Source organism: Aythya ferina (genome assembly GCF_964211825.1).
Source record: "Aythya ferina genome assembly, chromosome: 1".
Classification (NCBI taxonomy): Eukaryota; Metazoa; Chordata; class Aves; order Anseriformes; family Anatidae; genus Aythya; species Aythya ferina.
Window position 1 is genome coordinate 76546197 of NC_140296.1, and position 26412 is coordinate 76572608.

A 26412-nucleotide genomic window follows, 5' to 3' on the forward strand; every position below is an offset into this window, starting at 1 on the left:
TTGCCAGCATTGTTGAAGTGAACTGGATGCTACATAACACAGTCATGGATTTTATAATTAGTTCTTGTAAGAACAAATGACCTTTTATTTTTTTTCATACAGCCCTATTTATTTTTTTAGCAGAAATTATTACAGCTGGATGAATGACAGTGGCATGCTGTGTGTGCAGGGGTCACAGAACTCAGTGGCTTCAGCCTCTCTTGGCAGAAAAAAGAGCCTTGCAGGGAAGCAGCAGGGCTGGGGCTGGTGCCCACACTCCCCAACACACCATGCACCCATCACCTACTCCCAGAGGGTTCCTCCAACTCTGCCAGCACTACAGCACCAGCAGAGCGGGATGCTAGCTTGCAGACCCAGGTGTCCATGCATCAGTGAGGTGACCCTGCTCCTGTCAGTGTTGATCACGATCTTAGCCAAGTTCAGAGTCTGGGCTTAGTCTAGAGAGCTGTTAACCTTTTCCTGACAAAAACACACACAGTGAGCTAAATCGCTGAGTAGGTTTTGCTGAATGTAATGGGGTCTTAGGCATACCCTGCATTAAAGACTCCCACATTCCGGCAGCTGAATTTGAAGCTGAATGGTATCTGGATGTTTTTGCAGCTTTCCAGCACACAGAGATTTTCCTGCTCTACAGATGAGGACAGGTGAGTGATCCAGATGTTGTGATCCTATGTTTTGCTGCTACCACAGGCACAGAAAGTATTTTGGAGACAGCAAGGGTGTGAACCAGGTTGCACTGCTCCAAAACACAAATTCTCATTGAGGTAAAGGAGAATATTTATGCCCTGTTGTCAGTACAGGATTGGGACTCCTCGGACTTCATTCCATCTCAGACGAGCAGCAGTGCATGGAGTTGCCACCTCTCTGTCAAGGCAGTGCATTGCAATGTACCTGGCTAGCTGTGTTATCAGTAAGGGTAACATGAAGTGCTCTCATTTTTTTTCCTGCAAACCACTGCCTAGAAGCCAAAGTCAGCAGCTTCATTTTCAGGCAAAATTTCTGGTATATTTATGGTAAATGCTAAAAACTGGTCTGGAGGAAAGTACTAAAATAGGTTCAGAAAGGAACAAGTTCCTGGGCTACTGAAGAATAAAAAGATAACACAGAGACATAATTATTTAAAATAAAACCATCATATACCACATATACAATGCAAATAAATGTATATTAAAATAAATGATGCTTGCTCTCATTTGAAGATTAATTTATGTAGCCTGATCTATGCTTGGAATGGCATGATTTTTAGATTATTAGGCAGAAAGTGAAACTGTTCCATGGAAGCCTTTCATTGCCACTATCATCTTCTAAAAATGTTTCCCTCGCTATTCCTGTTGTCATTCTCCTTCCTTTAAATGTTTAAAAAGCGTGTCGAGTTGTTATCCTGACCATTTGTTCTGGCTTCCATAAAGGAGTGTTTGGTGTGTTTTGCTTTTTCTGCTTATCGTTTGTTTTCACTGATCCTGGCTGTGGTTTTCTAGTTTGCCCATGTGGATTTACCATGTCATTATTTTAACTTCTTTCTCCCTTTTGTTCAGCCACCTTGAAATTACTTGCATTCCTCAACTGTAGACTTATATTGTGGAGGCTATTATTTTATATCTTTCTCTCCTTTTCTTTCCATAAGCTTGCCAGCCGTGCACCTTCAAGTGTATGATTGCTTTTTCATCCACTTCTTCAAGTGGATGATTGCTTTTTATCTTCTTCTTCTGGGTCCCTTTCCTCCTACTCTCTCAGGATTTGATTATGCAGTTACTTACAGAGCGATTCTTGCACTGCTCATTTTTATTGGAAGCAAAGAGTGCGACCTGTGGAATGACAAATACCAAAAGAAAATAAAGTGACTCAAGAGTGAACAGATACCTGCCACGACACAAGCAGACATGTCTTTACATGGGGACAGCCACAGCCGAGGCTATATGGGAGATGGATCTGCCAAATCAATGAGCTGTTCAGCCTCTTGGCTGGTAAGATCTAGCAAGCCTGGCCCTTGCTGCTGCACTCGAAGTATAAAGAGTCAGAACAGTCACAGAAATTCAAAGCTGGTTTGGCAGTCTTATACCTGAGATTACTTTGGCTTCTCGTGATTACGAAAATAAGAGGATAAAAGCCAGGGCCAAAGGCAAAGGAAAGAGAAAAGCAACAAAAGACAGTAAGAGAAGAGTTATTTTGCCTTGTTGAGGAATATTTATTTAGAATTCAGTACAGCTTCAATTGTTCTATAGGTTTCAGTTCCCTTTCCTCTGAAATAGGGTTCCCCTGATGGAATTACCCAATTACTCAATTACCCAAATGCTGTAGCTTGAAAAGAAACATTAGCACACCTATATGAACCTTAAAAAAAAAAAAAATGCGTTGCAAAAAACAAACAGAGGCACAGAGCACGATCAACATTGCACAGTACTAAAAATTCCAGCCCGTTTTTAGACGCCTATAGCCCTGTGTCTGAGAGTGAGACAATAATACTGCACTCCTGGCAAGAACACACACACAGCTTTTAGAAGTACCCACTCATGCTCTCCTTGGGCCTGGGAAATGACGCTTCCCAGGTACAGTCCACGTTCATCGTTAAGATGAAACACTGGCTTGTCTGGCTCTAAAGCAAAACAATAGGTTTACAAAAATATGTCAGACATGCGTTTCTGCTGTTAAGGAGTGTGCTACAGCTTATGCGTGAGTATGCAGTTACGGGTATTTTAATCACTGTCTTAATTAAGTCTGGGACTACAGCACTGCTTTAAAGGCAGAAGAAAATGTTTGCATATAGAGGCAGAGGAGAACTTTATTTGTTTATGTGTACAGTTCAATGCATCTCTGCCTCCATTTAAAGCTTCCAATAAAGATCTTAGCTACCTTACAAATGTGAAAACCATATTTTGTCAACGGTTCACGATCTCGTAGTCTTTGCTTCTCCTAAACACACTACCTCACATAGCATTTCCTAAACAGATGAAAGGTGGGCCTGTCTTCAAGCTGAATGGATGCGATAAAACCAGTTATGATCTTCCCAACAGATCCTGCCATACATTCTTAAAGGCCTGAACATGTAATTCTTCTATGTGCTCAGCACAGTTCTTTATCTGCACGGACCTGCAACTTCGTAAGAAGCTGGACTACTTTTCACAGTAAGATATGTCCTTCCCATCGTTATCAGTACTCATTTTTAAAGCTATTTTTAAAGTGGCATTTCTCTCAGTGCCTAACTGAAATGAATGGGGAAATTCACACCCCATTGTTTCTGTTTCAAGTTTTCTGTAAATTTAGGCAGGAATATCAGAACAACAGTGATATGCACTGTAATGTGCCATGACTGTAACAGCCACAGATTCCATTAAAAAGAACTGGAAGAAAAAAAGAGGTATCACCTCCCTTCCCTCAGTGATTTGAATGTAACTACACAGGTGTAAATCATTAGTTTATATTTAAGGATGGTGAACATTAATTTAAAAGGATGAGAATGAATGTAACTCTTTTGCATAATAATAATGTTTGAGTTTTTTGTTTTCTTTAAGAATAAAAACATAAATACACAAGATGAGTTCATTTGAACGGCTAAATAATTGTGCGTACTTGACTGATGAAATCATGTTATGTATATTTTATTGTTTCTTTTATACCTTCTCCAGAAGAATGTTATCCTACCTGGTTTTGTGAAAAAGCATACACAAATTTGTTACTGAAACCGTGCCTCTTTTGCATTAAATTAGTAGACAATGTTTATATGGATGAAATATAAAGTAGCCAAATGGAAAAAAATGCATCCATAAACCGGAGGAAAAAATTTTCTTAGGGTTTGGAAGAACAAAATCCTCACTTCTCTATGCCAATGTTGAGCACATTACAGTCTTTGAACTTCCATTAAGCTAGATTTTGTGGCCACATTTCTGGAGAAATTCCACCATTAATCACTGTCATCTTCAGAGAATAAAAAGATACCTCCTTTTCCACGTACACTCAAGAGACCTTGTCCCACACCTACACAAACTATACGAGACACAGTTTGCATGGGAACCGACTGATGAAAGACTGTGAAAAGGAAGAATATTATGCTTTCCGCACAGAATGATACTGAATATTGGACTTGTTATAAATATTTACCTCAATAATTGTAAGCCTGCAGACGGTCCACTAAGATGTTCAGTGTCTATCCTGTCCTCAGCATGTTTAGAAGGCATCCCAGGCACCACTATTTCCATGATCTTTTTCAGAGGTTATGTTAGTTGGTTCCATCAGGAGAAATTAGGTGGGATATTCTTATAACTTTGTTATGATCACTACACTGTGGGATCTCATTAGGTTATATCCCCTGCTACCAAAAGTTAAATTTCCAAAGCCCATTAGCACAAGAAAACAACCTCAAAACCTCTGTTCCCAGGCCAGCCTATGTGACCAAATCAAAATATAGCTCTAATTTCATAGCTCTTACAAAGCAAAAAAAGTCTCCAAGGACCTGTTAATGAAATCACTAAAAATGTCAGCATATCATGGTGCCATGACCAGCTAGATGGTCTTGGTGAACACCGTAACCAAACATTGAAGGGAATTCTGGCAGTCCAAGCACACAGTCCAGCTGCAGACCACAGGGTCCATTCCATTCTTCAGGACTGAAGATCACGGCTTCATTGTCAGAGGTGGACTTCCCAGACCAGGGTAGACAGAGGAATGAGACTAATTCCTCAGCACCCAAAGTAGCTTACTGGGTACACTGATCTGGTGGGCAATAGGGCTACACTACCCATTTATATCATAGCCTGGCTCCTCAGATATGCCCATTAGTCAGCATGCTGGGAGCACAACCACAAAAAAATTGTCTGGTCCTGAAACTGCTTCAGAAAATGGAGTGTTCTGAAAGAAATACTCTGTATTTCAGACTTTCAGAAGAAATTAACCTTTGGGGTTGTAACAGGAGCTGTGTTCTCACGGAAGATGGGCAGTAGAAACAATCCCCTCAACCTGTTTCCCCAGGACATTACTGACAGTGCCGTGAGTAAACGCTGCACTGTAGACAAAATTGAGGTTAATGAAGCAGTACCTCCCACAACAGCCTTAAGCCCAACATAAGCCAGGAAAATGTTGAAATCTGAGTGTTGACACCATTTCTCATTTGCATGACTCAGAAGGATCTCCACAAACCTCCCAACAGCAGCTAACTTTTTTGCCTTAGACTCTGGAGAGAGGAGAGCACGTCTGTGCCTTTAGCACAAGAGCGTGACAGCCGATGGGGAAGTGGCATGCACAGAAAGAGCTCGTGACCATGCGGACTCACGGGCATGCTCAAACTGGCCTTACATCAGCCATAACACTGCCAGACTCCTGTAAAATCACAGCCAGTTGTGCATAGCTGATGTCTGAGGGCAACCTGCTGCAGTGCTGCAATTCATGAGCACTCACTTCGTGCTGCATCCGTGCTTAGAGGTACGGTCACGAGATGCTGCATCCTAAGACTTCCACCTGGACACGGTTCAAGTTCCCTGTAACCAAGCAGAGAGTAGAAAGGTCATTTGTAATGAAGGAATTGGGACTATTTATAGAACGCATGGAGAGATTTATTTACACGTCGCTGATAGGCAGAAAAAGGGAAGGTCTGTTTGGGGTTAGCTAGCAAATGAAGACAAAGTCCAAGTGAAAAATAGCAGATTACGAGGCTTTTGTCTGCTCTCATGCATACTCTGGCCTCTTGCTATTTATCTACCCTTTAAAAAGCTTATTTCACAGCATTCCCTGAACAAAGAGCATTTGAAACCCTCTTTTTGGCATTTTCCCTGTTCATCTCTCTCATCTTTGAGTACGAAATTTAGATATAAAATGTTGTGGTATCAGAGTTTAAATGCTTTAAAGTCTGCTTGTTAGCCTCTGAGACTACGTCACTCAACTAATTGAAATGAGCCAGTGCCAATTTTAGGCCACATACAAGGCCAAGTGGCACAGCACCGTTTGTATAGGGAATGTTATTACACGACGTGCCGTCAAAGAGGGTGGATGATGAAAAACATTTTTTAATGTACCGAGATCAGAAATACAGCAGCAAGAATGAATGTCACCAATGATGCCTCACTGAAATGATGGCACTTAACGAAGCAGGACTTCTTGATGCAGCTGTAACCCACACATACATATAACCAAAATATAGCTATATAACATACACATGTGTACACATACACTGCTGAAACTCTCTTCCCTACTGAAGAAGTCTGTCTTTGTCCACACTGCCTAACAGTAGCTGCTCCATGCTATCCCCCACAGCGTGTCCAGGCATTGCCCAGTTAGCATGCTAGCAAAGAAACAGCACGGACAGCACGGACTGTCACGTGCCAGTGCTTGAACCTGTGTGCTCTCACCCTGATGTTTAGTTTGCTTGTGAAGTTGTAGCCTGATATCCAGTAACACGATTTGACAGAGGGCTCCAGTGCAGGAACTGGAAAAGGAGCAGGTATACAGACACCAGAGGCACTCTGGCCCGAGGCATGACTTAACTTGTGCCTGAATTTGACTGTCAGCTGAAAACCCCATCCCTAGGGAAAATGAGTTACCTGTTCACCTCCTGCTAGGCTGTATGTTGCCTTCTGACTTTGCTACCACATGATGAGTTGCTATTGCCCTTTGGTTTGACTTCCGATTTTGTTATCATGCAAAATCATGAAAATGTTAAGTCCTGAAGCATGTTATGGATTATAGAAGTCAGCACCGGTCTCATTTTTCTCTGCCTACAGGTCTAATCAGTCTCAAGATCTAAGCCAAGAATACTTCTATTAGCAAATCATGTGCTTTCTTCTCTTGGTCACCCACAGCCACGGTTTGTTCCACGGCGTTCCATCTAACCCTCAGCAAGCTGCTCCGAGGCACAAGGCATTTCTGGTGATGTGCTGCTCACATGCCCCCACATGGTAGGGAGCAACACTGTGGCAGCAACAGTTGGCTGCAAAGGGCACTGATTTCCAGAGGGCATGCTCTCCATTACAAGACTTGCTTGAAATTACTTCACTGGGCTATACCTGTGTCATTTTTTCCTTTTATTTTCTCCTTCCGTTTATAATCTGGCTACCCAGCAGATGCAGGTGTGAAGGGTATGCAAGCATACACTGGGTGTGAAGGCAGAGTGCAAGGACTTGGTGGTGCAGTTCATCACATGTGGCATTTTGTCAGGAATTATACAGGAGTCCGGTTATCCAGCCAGTTTTAAAGTTATTCTGGAAGTGCCTGTAAAGGGCCGTACTACATGGCTTCCTGAGACTGCTCCAAAGCTGGAAGATTAAGGCATTGTGAAGAGGAAGAGTTATACCTCTATCAGTGGACTTGTGCACAGGTATGTAGCTGGGTACAAACATCTTTTAGGTTAGATGTTAGGAAGAACTTTTCCCCCTGTACTCAGCTCTGGTGAGGCCGCACCTCGAGTACTGTGTTCAGTTTTGGGCCCCTCGCTACAAGAAGGACATCGAGGTGCTTGAGCGGGTGCAGAGAAGGGCGACGAAGCTGGTGAGGGGCCTGGAGAACAAGTCCTACGAGGAGCGGCTGAGGGAGCTGGGCTTGTTCAGCCTGGAGAAGAGGAGGCTCAGGGGCGACCTTATCGCTCTTTACAGATACCTTAAAGGAGGCTGTAGAGAGGTGGGGGTTGGCCTGTTCTCCCACGTGCGTGGTGACAGGACGAGGGGGAATGGGCTTAAGTTGAGCCAGGGGAGTTTTAGGTTAGATGTTAGAAAGAACTTCTTTACAGAAAGGGTTGTGAGGCATTGGAACAGGCTGCCCAGGGAAGTGGTGGAGTCACCATCCCTGGAAGTCTTCAAAAGACGCTTAGATGTACAGCTTAGGGATATGGTTTAGTGGAGGGCTGTTAGCGTTAGGTTGGAGGTTGGACTCGATGACCTTGAGGTCTCTTCCAACCTAGAAAATTCTGTGATTCTGTGATTCTGTGAACTTCTTTACTGAAAGGGTTGTGAGGCATTGGAACAGGCTGCCCAGGGAAGTGGTGGAGTCACCATCCCTGGAAGTCTTCAAAAGACGTTTAGATGTAGAGCTTAGGGATATGGTTTAGTGGGGACTGCTAGCGTTAGGTCAGAGGTTGGACTCGATGATCTTGAGGTCTCTTCCAACCTAGAAATTCTGTGATTCTGTGATCTTTTCATCCCCGCTTAGTGTTCTGCACACACCACTTGGGTGCGCCACTGCTGTCCATATGAAGGTTTCTTCTCCCCCGATGAAACCAGTCTGGAAACTGTTCTCTACGGGTCTTTGACAGCAGGAGTGTTACAGGACCTTGCTGATGCAATCTGGGGATGCAGTGCCAAACAAAAGGAGTCCAGCGAGTAGGCTTGAGCTATGCCTCTGACTGCCCGTGCTCTTTGCTGCTCACTGCCTGCCTGCTCTGCCTTTCCAACAGACCGGTCTGTTCCAGTGGAGATCAGCTGCAAGAATAGTGGGAATCAAGGCAAATCTGAGTTAGTTGTCACTGAAGCAGATCAGTCCCCTGGGTCTCTTCTATTCAGCATTACAGGTAGAAACATGGAGACTTTCCCCTCCCAGATTTATCCCCGCAGCTAAGACAAAGATGTTGTAAAAATCCTGACTTACTGTCTCAAGATCCAGCATTTTGAGTAAGAATTGAAAAAAGTTTGAATCAAAAAAATGTTTTGAGTATAGGTATACCAGAATTTCATATGAAATGCTATTCTTTCACAAATTTCAGCTTTATAAAAAAGCCCTAGGAAAAGAACACAAAACTATTTTTCGGTCCTAAAGAACTGAAGAATTCAACATATATTTGAGCATTTATCTGAAAGGTTAAGGACTTCCAAAGGTTTATCCAGCACTAATTATGTGCTGATGAAGCCTTATTTGCAATACTGGAGGAACAAGACACACTTGGGAAAGGTTTTAAAGTGTCTAAATCACAAAGGAGACATCCAGCTGGAGTTTTTCAACACAGTATTTTTCATTCTGGGAAAAGGGGTAATTTGTTGAAATCAAAGTGTTCAGCAGAAGAGCATGATTATGCTGAATCCATCAGAAGGAACATGGCAGGTTTCCAAAGTAAACCCTCCCGTTTTCCAGCTATGCCAGGATGTCTGTCTCTTGGGCTGCTACACAACCTGTTTCTCCAGGTTCTCAGGACTTTCAGACTCCACAATAAACTGCCAGCAGCTTGCCACCCCTTGAATTACTTTATCAGAAAACAAAACAAAACCTTCTGCTAGAGGAAATTCTTATCACTGTTTCAGTTATTTTGGTCTTTGTGATGGTTAGTTTCAAAGACACTAGATTTTCACCATATGTTTCATTAAATGTCCCCTTGGTGTTATATAGGAAGGATCCTTTTGCTCCCCATGCAATATATGCACAGTTTCAACAGCTATATAACAGATTGCCGAGCCGGGGGAATTGACATCTACAGAGACCTCTTTGGGAATAAGAGAGGCACATCCATAACTCATGCCTTGTAATCCATTTTTCCCCTCAAGTCTGTCAGGACTCTTACTGGATTCACAGTGTTCTCACAAAGCTCTAGCCTTTAGGAAAGCAGGTGTTGAATCCATTCATTTTCACTACAGAGACCAAAGTACAGATACATGTCTATGTATCAACATTTCTTCCACCACTGGTGACTAAAAGCAACAAAGCAATTGACCACATGGAAGAAGTGGTTGGCACCATCACCAAACAGCAAGGCATTTAGGCAGATGGCACTGAGGTTGTGGATGAGTCTGCTCAGACTCTTTGCTGGAGGTCTTCTCAGCTGCCCCATTTCACAGCTCAGCATCTTAATTTAAATTGTCACTGAACTGTGCATGTCCTAAGGCATCAAATCTTTATTTCAAATGGCTGAGGCACTTTGTCTCTTCACCCAACTGTGATGTTTGGTGGTAAGCTCCAGGAAAGCTGTGATACCAAACAGAGGGTGGTTGTAAAGGCATAGCTCACCTCAGGTCTGTACTCTGCAGCTATGACTTCTTTCAAATATCTCTGCTGCTGGAAAAAGATAAACAAACAAACAAAAAACTCACAAAACACTTGGCATTGTAAGGTCGAGCAAAATGAATGCTCTTAACGTGGAAAATCAAATGCCTATTCTAGTCATTCTGCAGGTATCCTGTGCAATTCAATGTCTTAAGGAAAAGATAACGTGTCTCATAGCCATAAAAGTGAGATAGGCTGTGTGTTTACAACATACTGTGGTTGATATTGTCTTTAAAAAATCCTGCTATAGAGGAATTTATGCACAGTTTTGGCAGTCTCAATGGCTAAGTAGGGAACATGTACGCAATCTGTGCAACAGAAAGAATGAAGGCCTGGTAAACTCCATGGAACAAAATTTCACTTGAAATGGTTAATTAAACTTCATTTACCAAGGTCTGCACAGAAGTACTGTGGAAGGAATCTGTTTTATTGCAGAAGGCTTTTTTTTTTTTTTTTTTCAAGCTGATTTTGTGGGAACCATGACTTAATAAAGTTTGATAGCTCCTTGTGCATGGCAGGAGGAGGCATTTGGTAAGTTTTGTTCATCACTGCAAAGTAGCTTTGATAATATTAATAACATACATGATTACAGAACAGAATACCTGTTATACAACATTAGGCATAGCCGCATTATTCTCTGTCCTCGGCATGAAAAAGCCTGTCACTTCCCTCCATACCTTTATGGCCCCCTAATGTATCTTTTAATTTGTAGCTTATATTACTAACATTTGTATATTTAGGCAACACTTGACAAGTGAAAACAAGATTGAAGGGAAATTGCTTAGAGACTTCCAGGGTTTTGTTAGAAAATACAGCTATCATTAGCATTGTTATCACTCAAATGAGAAGTAGTATTTTAGAACATATTTACTGAATCCTTTGTTCTTTATGACTAACTGAAACCCTGTGAAGGGTGACAGAAGTTACAGAAATCAAAGTAATCAAATTACCACAATATTTTAAGAAGAGCACAAATACAGCTCTCCAACAGGGTTCTGAACAAGCTTCAAATCCCATGGAGAAGGAGGATATAAAAGATGTGAAGAAAAAATTGACTGATATGACAGGAGGACTTAAGTCTTGCTTTGGTCTGGTAGAACTTACAGGTATGAGGAACTTCATATACGGGTCTCTTGGCTTTCAATCAATAACGTTAAAGGAGAAAAGGGAAGAAAAAGTCTGTTATGGAAAATAAAGAAGTCTGATTTCTGAGCTGTCAGCCACAGGATCCACTAGAAGAATGACTGTCAGACCCTCAGGCTCTAAGCAAGTGTTAGCTAGAAAATGGTTCTTTACTGAGGTCTCCTGTAATTATGAGCATGAAAGCTTTCAGATAATTGTTCTTTAGGCAACTGCTTTTCAAAGAGCTATACATGTCCCCATCATCCACTGACATAAATGACAGCAGCAGAGTTTGAATATTTCCACTTGGGTTCTCTAGTAAAGATATCAGTTCCTGACTCTAAATACTCCAATTGTAAAATCTTCATTGTTCTTCAATACTGGACTTATAAGACCAAGTCAAGAAGGCAGAAAAGTATTGCAAATCTTTAACTTCTTATGGACAACAAAAAGTTCAAGATGAAGAAGAATGAATGTTCGGCAGTTGAAGGTTAGGGGATACAACCAAAGAAGACATTTCTGGCAGCACATTGTGTATGATGTCTATTATATTTCAATTTCATTTCAATGTGTATTAAAGCTCAAATTGTTATTGTGGATCTTTCATCATCACTTGTACTGTGTGCTTATAAACAACTAAATTATACATTGCAGCTCTTTAAAACTTTTTGCTATAGGTTATTGAGTATACGTTGCTGAGTGGACAACTAGATATGCATTGTACAAACATAACTGAAGACTTTGCCTCAGACTAAAAGCACAACTGAAGACAGGATACAGAGAAAACTACACTTCCTGTTACCTGTGTTTTATTTAATTCATCTTATAAACAGCATTTGTCCATATAGTAAAAAAGAATTAAAAAAGAAATCTGAATGAGGATCTGCAAGTTATTTGGGGCCTAACATAGTTTCATGCAATACGTAGATTTGGTACAAGGTTTGGATTTGGCAGGGTGTGTATCACAAGTTTGTGTGAGTTGGTGCCATTTGAGTCCCCTTTCCCATGGTTCTTTTTGCTCCTTGGTCATGAGGGAACATCAATCACCCTAACCAAGTATTTCTCTCCTATCTGTACATCCTTCCATCTGCTACTGGGATCAGATGCTCCCAAATCTGAAACCAAATTTTTGGGGGTATTACAGAACTGTACCACAGATAATATTGAAACAAAATGTTGTCTTTAGAGCAAGGCTGGAGTTTTCTGAGGAAATACACTGAGTTTACCCACCACTGGAGGAAAAGAGCTGAAGCAGCAGCTAGTGGGTCACAATGGCCACTTCCAGAAGCAATGTATGTAAACATGTATTACAAGACCTTGAAATCCCACTGTTTATGCTGTGCACCTCCCTGAGACTGTCACATGTGGACATATCTTAAGGTTCATCAGTCTTCCAGAAAGCAAAACATAGATTTTCCTGCATATCTTAGATAGTATTTCACCTGTTTGGTTGAGAAGCAAATTGTGATTGTGTGCTGGTACTCAAGCATTCCAGGCCAAATCCGGTCTTAATTTCAGCCACTGAAACCTCATATAAGGTGATGCAATTAAGTAGAGAGAATGAAGTCTAGCCAGCGATAAGCACATCACTCCCAGCCCCACCACTAACTCGGTGAGGATATCAGGCAGCCCCAACCCCTGCTTTTATCCCCCACCCACAAACTTGTCCGAAGCTCAGCGCCTTGAATCCTGCCTCGCTCTTCCGCATCAAACTTTTTTTGTCAGTCTTTGTGCAGGTGAGCTGATGGGACCGAGGACTTTGTCATTTCGGGTTGTTTCGGCTGCTTGGTTGGCTGAGGCGGGGGCCTTGAGTCGCCTCACCTCACCCACCAGCGGGTCTCCGGAGGGGAGCGGGGCGGGACCCCAGCTCCTCCGGCCCCACAGGTGGCGGAGCCGCTCCGAGGCGGGGGAACGGCGGGGAAGGGCCCCGGGCAAGCACCGCCCTCGGCTGCCCCCCGCGGCCCTCCCGGCGGCCGCCCGGGTTGACCTGTCCGCCGTGCCCGCCCCCCTCCGCCTGGCACCGCGGGGCCGGAGCGGGGCGGCCGCGCTCCTTCCTCCCTCCCTCCCCTCCCTCCCTCCCTCCACCTGCTCGCTGCTTTTGTCTGGGGACGGACGGGGCGAGGCACAGCCCCTCGCCACCACCACCACCAGCACCGCACCGCCTTTGTCTGGCCGCTCCCCGCTCCTCCTCCTCCTCCTCCTCGGCCGCGGGGGTCGCGCTGCGGGGCTGCCCCTTTGGGGCGCGGGGCGAGGCGGGGAGCAGGCGGCGGGCGGCGGGGGTCGCGCTGCTTTCGGGGCGAGACGGGGGGAGCCTCCCGCGGGCGTCCCGCCGCCAAGTTGCCGCAAGTTGGAGCCGGCCCCCCGCTGCTGGGCTCCGGCCTCGGCGTGAAACAATACAGCGGGCTGCCGGGGAGGAGGAGGAGGAGGAGGAGGAGGAGGGAGGGCGGGGAAGGAGGGAGGGGGCAGCCCGCCCGCCGCCGATGGGGCCGGCGCTGCGGGGCGGCTAGGGGGCTCGGCGGGCTGGCTGGCCCCGGGGAGCGGCCGGCAGAGGCAGCGGAGCCCCGGCCCCAGCTCCGTGCTCCGTCCCCGGCCCCGTGCCCGGCCCCGGCATGGAGGACGTGGGGCTGCGGAGCGGGCGGGAGCGGCTGCCCGGCGGCGACCCGCGCCTGGGCGCCGCGCTGGTGGAGCCGGGGCCGCTGGTGGTGATGGTGGAGCCGCGGGCGGCCGAGGGCTACCGGCTGGTGGAGGTGCTGCTGAGCGGCGGGGCGCCCTGGGGCTTCACCCTGAAGGGCGGCCGGGAGCACGGCGAGCCCCTCATCATCACCAAGGTGAGGCGCGGCGAGGGCACAGGGGCTCCGGCCGCCTCCATGTTGGGCGCCGGCAGCGGGGGCAGGTGCTGGTGCTGCCGGGGGGTCTGGGGGCTCCCCGGCACCTCGCCCCTCCGCCGGTGGGGCTGGGGAGGGCATGGAGAGGGGCTGGGGCAACAGGTGGCAGCGCCAAGCCAGCCTCGCAGCTCGGCTGCAGCTCCGAGGGCGCAGTGTGCTGCTGCACAGCCCTAAGTTACATCCCGGTAAAACCCGGTGAAACGATTGTTTGTGATGGGGTGCAGAGATTGGCAGGGTGGCGGGAGCCCTCCCGGCTCCATCCGTCTGGTGGAGGAAGGAGGCGTGAGGCTGAAGCCCCCCGGTGCTGACCCCGGGCTTCCTCTGCTGCTGTTGCCCGTGCAGAGCAGCGAGGGTGACCTCCGGCACCCCAGCCCTCCGAACAAAAGGTCTTGTGGATGGTGACCAAATCCAGAGACCGACCGGGAGAGGGAGGCTCCTGGGTAGGTATGCGCTGCTTTTTGTGTTTTTTTTTTTTTTTTTTTTTTTTTTTTTTTTTAGTGCCCTTTTATACTCGCAGGTCCGACCTCGGTGTGTTGGGCATGAGTTAAAATGATCCGTCGTGTTTTCTGGGAAATGTTTTTCATCTGGGTGTGTTTTGACTCAAGAATCCCCGTCCCAATAGCTGGTGGGTTTTGTTAAGAGGGCTTTCTTGTCATGCAATCAAAAACACATTAAAACGGATCCATATGGAACTGAGAAAAATCCACATTAGAAAAACATTTCGCTCAAGATTTGTAGGAAATATATGCGCTTGGCCTACAGGTCCAGTGAATTCTGCTTGTTCTCATTTTGGAAGTACATAAAGAGTGTCAGAGGTCAGCCAGTCCTGCTTTATCCACAGCAGGAATTATTCTGTTCTTACTTCTTTTTAGCTTGTTTCATTGAGGGCTTTCCAGTTGGTTCCCTTCTTCCACTCCTGGTGATATTTTACTGATAGCTCTCCAACTTAGGTCTTTTTAGATCAGCTTTTTCTAGGTCTCTTCCCTACTGCTGTTTTCCAAAATACAACAGTGTATGTCAACAGATGCATATGCTGAAAAGTGACTGTGCATCTGTTGGCCTCTTACCAGTATCCTGAATTACAGAGTATAAAAACTGGAAGCATGTGAGGAAAGGAGAAAAGAGCTACTTACTCTGCATCTAGTAGCTATCAAGTGCCAAATCAAATAATTCCACCTTTCTGGTAATGGCTAACAAGTGCTACTGCTCAGGGGTACTTATTCATATTGTTGCCTAGGTATTAAGTAACAAGCTTTAAATATTTGTGGCATGAGGATGTGGCTGTGGTAGGTGGAAAGAAGTGTCTGGGAATGGGAACCTTTTCAAGTGGGTCTGCTACCCAAGGCATGGTTATGTGGAACCACAGCCTTGATACCTCCTGAAACCATTTCATTGTGCGGAAGAGAAATTCGGGTCCATCATTCGTGATCTTGGACTAAGGTACAGCTGGGATCCTGTCCTTGGGTCTAAGGTTTTGGAGTACGTTTTCACTTGCAGTTTTTGGATGGAAGTATAAAGAGGAGTTTTGAAACTGGACTGAAGCTTTGCATCACTGGCATCCCCCAGACTCCATATTCTTTAAGTGCAAAATCTTCCGCTGGGTTTCGCTCACCCATCTCGGTGTGTGTTGTGTTTTGTTTTTCTGTACAGCTTCTAGGGGTGGAAAACCGCTAGAAAGAATAAATTAGTGTCAGGTGATTAAAAACGTCCCTTCTTGCAGTGGAGATGTAAAGTTGCTCTCTTTTTGGCTGAAGAGAGTCCTGAACCTGAGTCTTCCTGAGTTAAAGTGTGGATTTCTGGGCTGTCACAGAGAAGGGGAACGCCCTCCCCTGCCATTGCAAGCTCCATCCCCTATTGAGTACACTGGTGGCTGTTTTGGACACAAAAATACCTCAAAATACCCATGGAACAACTCTTATTTTGTGGGTTCATACTGTGCTTGAGTGTGAGCTGAGTATTAAGCTCTGTCTCATCAAGTCCAGGGCTGTACTGGGGAAGTGAAGATGTATGAGGTGGAGTGCTGCTTTTTAAGGAGAGGAATGTGACAAGGTGCGAATGGAGTTTCAGATAGCAGCTACTTAAGGGGGATTTCTGAAACTCTGCCTGTCTCCATGCCTACCACCATCTCTAAAGCAAGGTCAGCCTTTGAAGAAAGTTGCACCTTTATGTAAATGTCGGGAAGTCTGTGGTGTAAATATTTCCTGCTGTCTTTACCCTCTATGGGACGCCCACCAGAACTGTCTATAAAAAGCAGCACCAGAAAATACTGTAGTTGAAAAATCAGTGAGCAAACTTGTGCTGGGCATTTTGCAGCGATTTTTGCACAGCAAACTCCTTGGATGTTAGTTTCCCTGGTCATGTGGCCATTTCACTTGCTAACAGGAAGGGAAATGTTTTTGTAACGAGTACCACGGGGGGCAGCAGGGCAAGAAGAGCTGCAAAACCGATTTGGGAATTTCTAGTTTGAATTGACTAGGTTTCAAGCTAATAGTGTCCTTTGATCCGCCAAACTGCCAATAATAGCCGAGGGAGAGGCAGGTTAAGCAGGAGAAAATCTATGTTTTCAGTCCCAGCAGGGAGATAAGCATGTGTGCAGCCACTGGAATGTCGGGAGCAAAAATGCCGCACGCAGGCAGCGCGGCGCGGAGAGAGGTCAGCCCGGAGTCACGCTGCTGCTGCTGCTGCTAACAGGCCGTGCGTCTCGGGGAGCGGGCTCCCTGGCTCCCCGACACCAAGACAGGACTCGGAGGGAAGGTCCTGGGACAGGTAGGCAGAATATCACGTTCACCTGCCAGCCGAAAGCCTCTCTCCAGTTTTCAGTTCCTTGTCTCTTCCTGTGGTTGCTGCAGAGGTGCAGAGGAAAGCAGTGCATGATATGGCTTGCTCGAGCTTTAAACGTAGCTGGTCTAAAACTCGCCCCACCCACGTGTGAGTGGTGTTGCTTGTATTTCAGAAAAAAAAATAATCTTTCAGCGTTTTGTCGCTTACTGTTCTTTACATGTCCCTTTAAAAGGGCTTTACATTTTTTGTGATCTCTGCCTGCGTGTGCGATACCGTTCCAAAAAGTTGCCCGAAGGCAGCTTGTTCATGCCTAAATTGGCGTCTTGAAAGGAAGGACTTGCTTTTTATAGCAATGAGTGTGTTTCAGCAGAAGGTGAGATGACTACTCTGAGGAGTTTAATGAGAAGTCTCACAAGACATGGATCTCACTTTGCTGCTTTTTTTTAAAGAAACAAACCCTGAATGGGAAGGTCTTACTGGAACTAATGAAAATGAAAAGTCAGGGTGCTCAACCCGGAGTCTTGTGAAAGCCTCCCATACCTGCATTATCTTGATTACTTTTACTTTAAAATGAGCCTTATCTGGGATGCACAACTTGTAGTGTCAATCACAGCATTGATCACGGGTGATGGACAGAAAGTCATTTCGCTTCCTGTACCAGCCATAGGCTTCAGAACTCTGAAGCTGTCCTGCTGTCAGCATTAACCTTCTTACACTAGAAAGTAAGAAAAAGTACAGTGCATGCATTTGAAGAAAGAACGATGTATCATTTGAATAAATTCCTTTTCAGTACCAGCTTTACAAGGGCCTACAGCCATACCTCCTCAAGCTATGATCTCACTGCAGGCTAATCAAGGCTGGGCTTGGCTGGTATTTCGGCAAGATTTCCAAGTGAAACCTGGACTGTTGCAAGATGTGTTGTTGATTTAGCAGATAGAGTTCTTGTCTCCTGAATCAGTGCTGAATTCATGCCCCAGCTGGAGGTGCTGTCTTTCAAGAAGCAGCACTATCAGACAGACTTGTTTATTTCTCTTAATTCCATTGTACTTTCCTAACATGTTCCTGTCTATGGTTAGGTGTCAATGGGAGTTTGTTTAACCTAATAATTATTTAAATTGTCTACAGGAATGCTACTCTCTTAATTGGTTGCAGGACTCCTCCATGTGATTTGTATCAATTTCTTATTTTAGTAGTGAGTGAAATTATGACTGTTTTCATTTAAGTAATTCCTTACCCTTTGGCCTTAAGCATAAAACTAAGAGCAAGTGCTTGCATTGTACTGCATGGGAGGGGAGAGAGCTTCAGTGGTGCTGTGTACAGATAAATCAAAACTGGATGTTTTCTAATATACATAGCTGTTGTCTCCCTCAGGTTAGCTGTTTGCTCATAGACATTAACAATTCTTAAACTTGACTGTGACGTTTGGTATCCAGAAAACCAGTATTTAGTGGTAATCCCTGGAAATTACTGGCCTCTTCACATAAATGCAGTCATTTGTGTAAGGAGCTGATGGGTAAATTAAGAGCCATTGTACTGTGGCTGAGGAATAGAGTTCTACTCTAGTCCCCCATATCCTGCAAAATTTTAATTCCTTTCTTCAGGTCTAAAAAGATATTATATGAAGAAGTGTTCATCATTTTTGTTTTCTGCCCATATTCCCTTGGTGATCAAAAGCAACAAATAAAATTCCTCAGCTGTATGGGCTGATTCGAACACACATCTTAACCAGCAATTAAAAAAAAAATGCTTCAAATCACATTTGATGCTTCTTTTTAAAGCTCTGTTCAGTTTCTTAATTTATGAGAGGTGTCTGTCTTTTGAGAAAGATTAGGCCTTTTCTTTGTGTTAAGTTTGATAACTGAGAAATTGCAGGAAATGCTTATATATCAGGACGTATATTTGGGGATTAAAATAGTACCATGCTGCTATTTATCCCTTTTCCTTATCCTTAGGAGTTTGGTGTTTTTTTAACATTACAGAAACTCTTCAGGTTTGAGTCTTGTGTCTGATTGCTGGGTCCCAGGTCTCCTTAGAGGAGGGGAGTTTGTTGGCTTTGATGCCAGAAGACGATGTTGCTTTCTACTTCTGTAACCTGCCTGATGAAGCGACTGCTCTCCCTTTTTGCACTTCAGCGGCTGTTGAGGGAGGTGAGCTCTGCTCGGACTTCACTTGCCAGCAGCACGATGCCCGCCGTGTTCCTGTGTGCTCCGAGTGGCCCAGCTTTGGAAGGCCGAAGCTCAGGGAGGTTTGTCTTGGCGAGAGCATCAACAGCTGAAGTGGCACTGGTATTGGAAGCTCCATCTCAAAGCTATCTTGGATGTTGTGAGATGTGGTCTGCAAACTGTGCGACAGCTTGAAATGAGAGGATGAGTTAAAAGGCTGTGACTTGCAGAGCTTCAAGTCAGTTCAGTTACAAACGTAGAAGACAGCAGTGTGGGAGCGTTGTTTAAGAAATGGTTGCTGTGCTTGCAGTACTGAAACTGCAGTTTTCCTTTACGTTTACCTGTCAGGACAAAAAACAGTCAGGATGCTTCCTTTCCAAGCAGAACTGAGAAGCTTCCGTGCAGCAAGCGCTCTTTTGGCTGTACTGGCTGCTTCCAAATTGCTCCTCTCTCCTCTGCTTTTCCCACTTCTAGCTACTTAGGCAGAAGCTGTCAAATCCATCGCAATTTTCTGGTTAAAAATGAACATAAACAAAAACATTCATGTCTGTTGAGTCTGGCAGAAGAATCGGTGGGTTTGTGAGAACAGTTATTGCAATAGGAATTAGGCTGCAGAGCTGCCTATCTGAATGTTTATTCATGTGGTCTATTTACGGTTTAAACTTCTTTTGTTTTTAGTGTCTGCTGCTACTTTTCAGTATGAATTTTGGATGCTATGGTAGACATTAGCATAAAAATAAAAGACCAGCAAGAGACCTCTAGTTATAGCTCGCTGTTGTCAGTGGATTGCCAGTAATGCCATTTATTACCTAGTTATCCATCATGTTTGATTTTGTTTGTTGTTTTTTTAAGAGGAAAAAACTGTGTGGGTTTGTGTGGTGGTTGCGCATATGTTTTACTCAATAGACTGTGTATATATTTTTTTTTTTCCAGTAGAGCTCAATTCATTGTGTGTTCTTCTGCTTAATGAATATTTAAAGTATGGGAGTGTGGAAAGAGCAAGGTAAATGGGGAGCGAAACCTACTTGTGAATAGATTAGAGGAAACAACTGTGTAGTAGTAACTAAGCCAATATTACATCATGTACCTGTGCATTTTTTTTCTCCAGGAAAGCTGTTTGTGTTTAGTCTTCTTACACATCTGTAATCTCTCCAGAGAATACTTAATACATATGTACATCTAGTTCTGTGGGTCATTTTGCTACACAAGTTTGAGGCAGGTCCCAGACATTCAGCAGAATTTTTGCTTGCTGTACATTTAAGTGACACCGTGCGTGAAGTTTCCCAGGAGAGGTAAAGTAAAAAACAACACACTTATGTTGAGATTTCATCCACTTAATCTGTGCAGAATTGCTTTCTGTTGCCAGTGTTTTGAGCCTATTTGATGTGAAGTCAACTGGAGATTTTTGTACGCATCTGTAAGGAAAAATACTGATGCCTCTCTCCATAACTTAGGAAACCTTTCTTTTTTTTTTTTTTTCTTTTTTTTTTTTCTTAGGGTAAGAAACAGAAAGCTCTCTAATTCCACATAGGACAATATTTTTAGTTTTTTAAAGGTTAAACACCAGACATATAATGCTATTTTGAAAAAGCTTTTTTGTTTTGGAAATAAATAGCATTGCCACTCTGGTCGTAGATATTAGTAGTCTAAATCGTTTATTTTTTGTAACTCTACAAATACAATCAAATCAGGGTGAGATGTAATTTAAGGTTTGTTGAATTTCTTACTACTTCATTCCGTGGTACGAAACTACCAGAAATTTTGAACCAGTTTTTAAATTAAGACAGTTTCTTAAAATCAACTTACTGTACTCGTAGAAAGTGTTTCTGTCCTTTATTTAGGGTATGCTTTGCCAAACAGCACATTTCTGGTGGAGTTCTCCAAGACTTAAGCTGGGTTTTTAGAAGAAGTAGCTATCTTTGGAAAATGATTTATAGTGTTTAAATTAAACATGACTTATGTGCTCAGATTGCTTTCTGAAGGTGTCTGTCATTTGCTGTCAGCCGTGTGAGAAGCAGAGGAAACGTGTGCTTCTTCAGTGCATACCTGATTGCCTACTTAGGAACCTTTAGTAAGATGACAGACACTCAAGCAAGATTATTGTCTCTGTATTAGCTGTGTGTGGAGCTAAGCCCAAAACTATTGGAAAAACACTTCTCTGATCGTACTGTTGTTTCTGAACATGACAGGAATGTAGCTTTTCAGTCTGATTTATCAAGCTAATTGGGGGAGAATCGTAAGCTACCAAGGACGATGACGCTTGTGAAGGTAGGGGAGAGTTTCTTTCCCCTCGCCCCCACCCTGGGAGTTAATGCAGTATCAGTATTCAGTCTCTAAGCAATTCAGAGCATTGTGGTAAGCACAGGTCAGGTCAGGAAGATAAGAGAATGGTTTCTGCAGCGTTAACAAGTTGTTGGGGGATCTTTTCACTGGCCTTTTGCAGGTACCTGAGGGTGGCTGTGGGGTGCCCAGCTCCCCAAAAGAGATTGAGCCAGCTGTTTGGTAAATGCTGGAAATGCAACCAATTACTGCTTTAAGAAACTAGATAGCTTTTGTCAGGGACACAATTCTGAGGTTGGATCTTAAAACAGAAACACATGGAGGAGAGCGTTTGACAGTAGAACAGAGGTGGTTATTTCCAAGTTCTTCTGACACCTGGTGAAATGGCCAAATCGACTGAATGCTTTAAAGATTTTGGGAAAAGGCATGATAGGGTTGGCACTGAGGGGAAGGGTTCATGTCCTGTGTTTTGGTACTTCTGCCTCACTCCCTCTCCAAAGGGGGACTTTCCCTCTGCCACCAGGCTAGTTTTCTCCTCTGTTAAATCTTGCTCTCAGTTTCTAAATTATTAAATTCTTTGGACTGTTTGAATTCTTCTACTTATTTACCCACATCCATCATCCCTGATATATGGGTTAGGAAATATGTTGTCGTGTTTCTTACATACCAACTTTCTAAAGAATTGTACTTAGTGAGTGTTCCAAAGGACGGAGAGCAGTACAAAGTACAGAAAAATAGTGACTGCGAGTTGAAAGTGGGGAAAATACAGGGATCTCTGCTGCAGTGCTTGAGAGGCTGTATCCCTTTGGGCAGTGACAGGGCAGTTCCATCCCTCCCTGCAGTTATTTTCTCTAACTGGGTGAGTTGGCCATGATGAAGGAAGGGTCTTCGTTGTGGATGTAGGTGGCCTTAATTCTGATACTTTTCTTGCTCTGAGCTCGTAGTTATTCTGCTGACCTTGTTTCTGAAATTTAGACTATTGCTGTACAAAGAGTTTTGAGTTGTTTGTCTACATAGGGGTTTAGTCCTTGCCATGTGTGTCATCCAGAACAATGGGGTATTTAGTGTTACGGTAATAGTAGAGAGATGGTTATCTCTGATCAGTTTGGAAGAGATTGTGAGAGTGCTCTTGATCATGTGTGAGATTGTATGCCATTTGGTCTTGTTTAAAGTGTAGCATAACACTGTAGCATAATACCGAGAGTGTTGTGAGACATTGGAACAGGCTGCCCAGGGAAGTGGTTGAGTCACCATCCCTGGAGGTCTTTAAAAGACGTTTAGATGTAGAGCTTAGGGATATGGTTTAGTGGAGGACTGGTCAGTGTTAGGTCAGAGGTTGGACTCGGTGATCTTGGAGGTCTCTTCCAACCTAGATGATTCTGTGATAACCTTTTTTAATGGAAATTTATGAACTTTATGCTTTTTTAGTGGAAAGGTATCTAAATATTAGCGCAGCTTAGAAGAAAAGGCTCTGGATTTTGTTTTAAGTTAATTCTCAGTGCGTCCATTATATTCTGTTTGTAATGGACTTGCACTGAAGTTTCAATAGCTAAAGTCGAGATCCATCAGTGGGGAACATGGGATTAAGATAAATTGGTTTGAAATTGAAGAATAGGTACTTACAAATGTCTTAAAAATTGTAGCTTCAGTACTTTTTCTCTTCAGTAAAGCAGATAAATGTTCTAAAAATCCCTTCACAAAGCTATGAAAACCAGAGTATTTTGGATTCTTTCTGTCTCTTGAGATCAAACATACTTTGTTATACACTTGCTATGAAAACTTCCAACAAAACTTGGTTCAATGAATACTGTAGAAAAAAAAATACTGTTGGGGGTAACAGTATTTGGAAGCTGTATATTTTTCAGGAAAAGCACTAATCATTTATGATAGTATCATAGAAACATGATTTCGTAGTAAAGGAAGTGAAACACATCCTACACAGTATCAGTTAGTCATCACTGTGTTAATTTTCTTAAACAAATTAGATGCAAAAATGAGTTTGTGGGTGTCTAACTGGCTGATGTCTGATGCAACCAATACCCCAACTCCTCATAACTATTTGGATTCGGTAGAATGAAATCATTACAGTATGTAAATTATTTTCTTTCCTCTATATATACACATTTTGTTGATCTGGAAGAAAGGAGCACATTAGATTTTCTTATGAGACGTTTTCAGTTGCTTTTTTTTATGGAATAGCAAAGCATTTCTTTCACAGTCATTAATTTACGTGGAAGAAAGATGTAAACATACTGTGTTGACATAAGGTAGTGTTTTGTTGGGTGTTTATATGTGGAAAGAATGTTATCGTCTTAACAGAGAAAACTTAGCTTTATGCATCTGTTAAATGTAGTTAATGTTTATAATAGTTTTGTCAAGATTTAAGAGAAACATACACTTCCATAATTAGGAGCTATTAAACAATTTGTAATCTGTTTTTTACATGATAATGCTTGCTGAAGTGCCTTTATATTGAAATAGTAAGGCTTCTGTAAAATTAAGAAACAGTGTCTTTTTATGAGGCTAGAAGACGTCAGATATATTCTGAATTCTCTTAAATGCAGCTCTAATGCCATAAAGTTATTTCTACTTTCCCCTAAACTGTCAGGGCAGAATTTAAAGCAATTTAAAGTAAACTTTCCCTCCTGCCTTAAACTATGTATTTTTAGCATGTGCAAGAATTTTTGTATTTCCTACTTTTTTCCTTCCCCCGTTTTATAAAAGTAAAACCCAACAACTTGCTCCTCTGCTTGTAAAATTTAGACTGCAGTGATTTTATTAGCAAAATAAATTTTGTTTCTACAGGCTACCTTCTGGAAACATCTTGTTTTTCCTGACTGCTGGGGGAGGTTGCTGTCCTGAGCAGGGAGGAGGGCTGTGCATTTCCTGACACCTGGGAGACCTGAGGAGTTTCTCTGATTGCTCAATCTGATGTTAGGGAGGGGTGCAAGGCAAGACTTCTGTTGCTCAACTGAATGTCTTCTGGCTGATTAAGGAAATCCTCATCTTAAAAAACAGCGTAGACATGACCTATTATGTCAAATGTGATTAAAATGTGAGGGTGGAGAGACATGTGGCTTTGGTGCTGTTTCGGGTTTGTGAAGCAGATGATGAGTCTGAACTTAGAAAGCTTTAAAACAGAACCCTGTGAGAAGCAAGGGAGAAACTGAAAATGTTGGAAATTGGGAGATTTACTAAACGAATTGCCTGCTTTGCCACAAATTGTGTGCTGTACACAATTGTATGACATCTTTGCTTCAGTCTCAGGTGTTGTCTAGGAAAAATGTTATTTCCTTATGTTCATAAGTTTCTGTTTCTTGTGAAACAGACGTGATACCGAAGTGCTGAAATACTGTGGCGGCAAACACTTTGTTGCTTTACTAAAAAGACTATAAGCCCAAATATATGGAAAACACGAGGGAGTATGTCTTAAAAGGCTATGTAATTGTGCAATTCATTCAGGAGTAAATCCTTCTTCATATTAGAAAATGATGGTTCATGCTTGTCTATCTCCAGCATTTTTCCTAAATTATGAGTGGAAATGCACAATTGGATGTCTTTTCATAAAATTAAGCCCTACTGCCTACCTAAAGTGTGCAGATGCTCTCAGTGCCTCAGAAAATTAAAAGAGATTAATAGAGGCAGACGGGCTGTCAGCACTTGAGTGCTGAGTAAAAGAAAAAAAACAAAACAAAACAACTAATGTAGACTTCTTATTTGAAAGGTCAACCTGACATCTGAATCTGTGAGATTTGAAACATTTGTTAGCAATAAAGCTTCCTAAGGAAATAGATTTTATAGCCAAAACACGTCCTTGCTGACCACTTGAATTTCCTTCCATTTATGATGGATCATGGAGTTATAGCATGTCCTGAGTTGGAAGAGACTGACAAGGATTGTCAAGTCCAACTCCTGGCTCCACACAGGACCACCTGAAAATCAAACCCTGTGTCTGAGAGCGGTGTCCAAATGCTTCTTGAACTCTAATGCTCTCGGTGCTGTGACCACTGCTCCAGGGAGCCTGTCCCAGTGCCTGACCACCTCTGGGTGCAGCACCTTTCCCTAACCCCCAGCCTGACCCTCCCCCGTCCCAGCTCCATGCTGTCCCCTCGGGTCCTGTCGCTGTCCCCAGAGAGCAGAGCTCAGCGCCTGCCCCTCCGCTCCCCTCCTCCCCTCGTGAGGGAGCTGCAGGCCGCCATGAGGCCTCCCCTCAGCCTGCTCTGCTCAGGACTGAGCAAACCAAGGGGTAGTTTCCACTACCCCTTGTTGCCACAGTAATTGCCACTTCACCTATGAGACCTTCTCTCTTTACAAGAAATGACCTAAGCACAATTCCTTCAGAGAAATGTAGTGTCAGTGGCTGGAAGACTGGTGGTGAATTTATGGTTCACCATCGTCTTCTAAGATGACATCACAGGATACAAGTTTCAGCAGAATGAAGGGAGCATGTTTTGTTCCCACTGCAGCCAGACTTAAAAATGTAGTTTCCTCACCTGCACATCACTGGCACTAATTGGAGGTTACTGTTTGCTCCAGTATGTTGTATCAGTGGCTGGTACAATCACCCTGCCACACCCCGACACTAAAGGTGTCGGGCTAGCATAGACTTTCCATCCTAAATCCAGTGCTGCAAGCAGTAGGTCTTTAGCAACCTAGTTTATTTTGGTGGAAAATGACTGGGGAAATGTTGCATGAGCAATTTAATTAACTGATTAGTGGGAGTGGAGATGAGCAGCAGGGAGTGGCAACATCGTGGTATACAGTCACACACCCAGCAGTGACTTACAGACTGTAGTCCGGCTGCCTTGCAGGGAAAATTAATTTGAAGTATGGAAGCAATTTGAGAAAATAGGAGATCAGCAGTTACAACTCCTGAATTTTCATGAGGGAGCAATCCGAATCCAGATCTTCATTTCATAATTTCAAAAAAATGCATCCAACCATCTTCTGAAGACAAAACGGACACTGCTAATAAGATCCTACTAAGAAGAAAACATTTTTGCTTGTTTTAATTTTTTGACTACAAAGAATACCTCAAATACAAACATTGAGGAGAATACGTTCACTAAATGAACACTGAATTAAGTAATGACACTTCACATTTTGTCTAAATGTGTGGAATTTTATGGCATATTTGATCGGTGCCAACTGCAGTTTTCAGTCACTTTTACTTCTATTTATCATAAGTATTATCACTCTGTTTATCAAAGAATAATCACTCTTTCTTCTGTTTAAGG

The 26412-nt window shown here is 43.4% G+C and overlaps 1 protein-coding gene across 3 annotated transcripts in view; it reads left to right on the top strand.

The window, feature by feature from the left end:
• Window positions 1–13558: 13558 nt before the first annotated feature.
• Window positions 13559–26412, top strand: part of SHROOM2 (shroom family member 2) — a 124871-nt gene continuing 112017 nt past the window's right edge. For 2 of the 3 annotated variants that reach the window (XM_084506654.1, XM_084506655.1), the window contains exon 1: window positions 13560–13895. In XM_084506654.1, the coding sequence (XP_084362780.1) occupies window positions 13677–13895 (219 nt within the window). In that variant the 5' untranslated portion in view covers window positions 13560–13676. Of the gene's footprint in view, window positions 13896–26412 lie in introns of all 3 variants that reach the window. The other variant, XM_084506657.1, reaches the window with a different exon arrangement.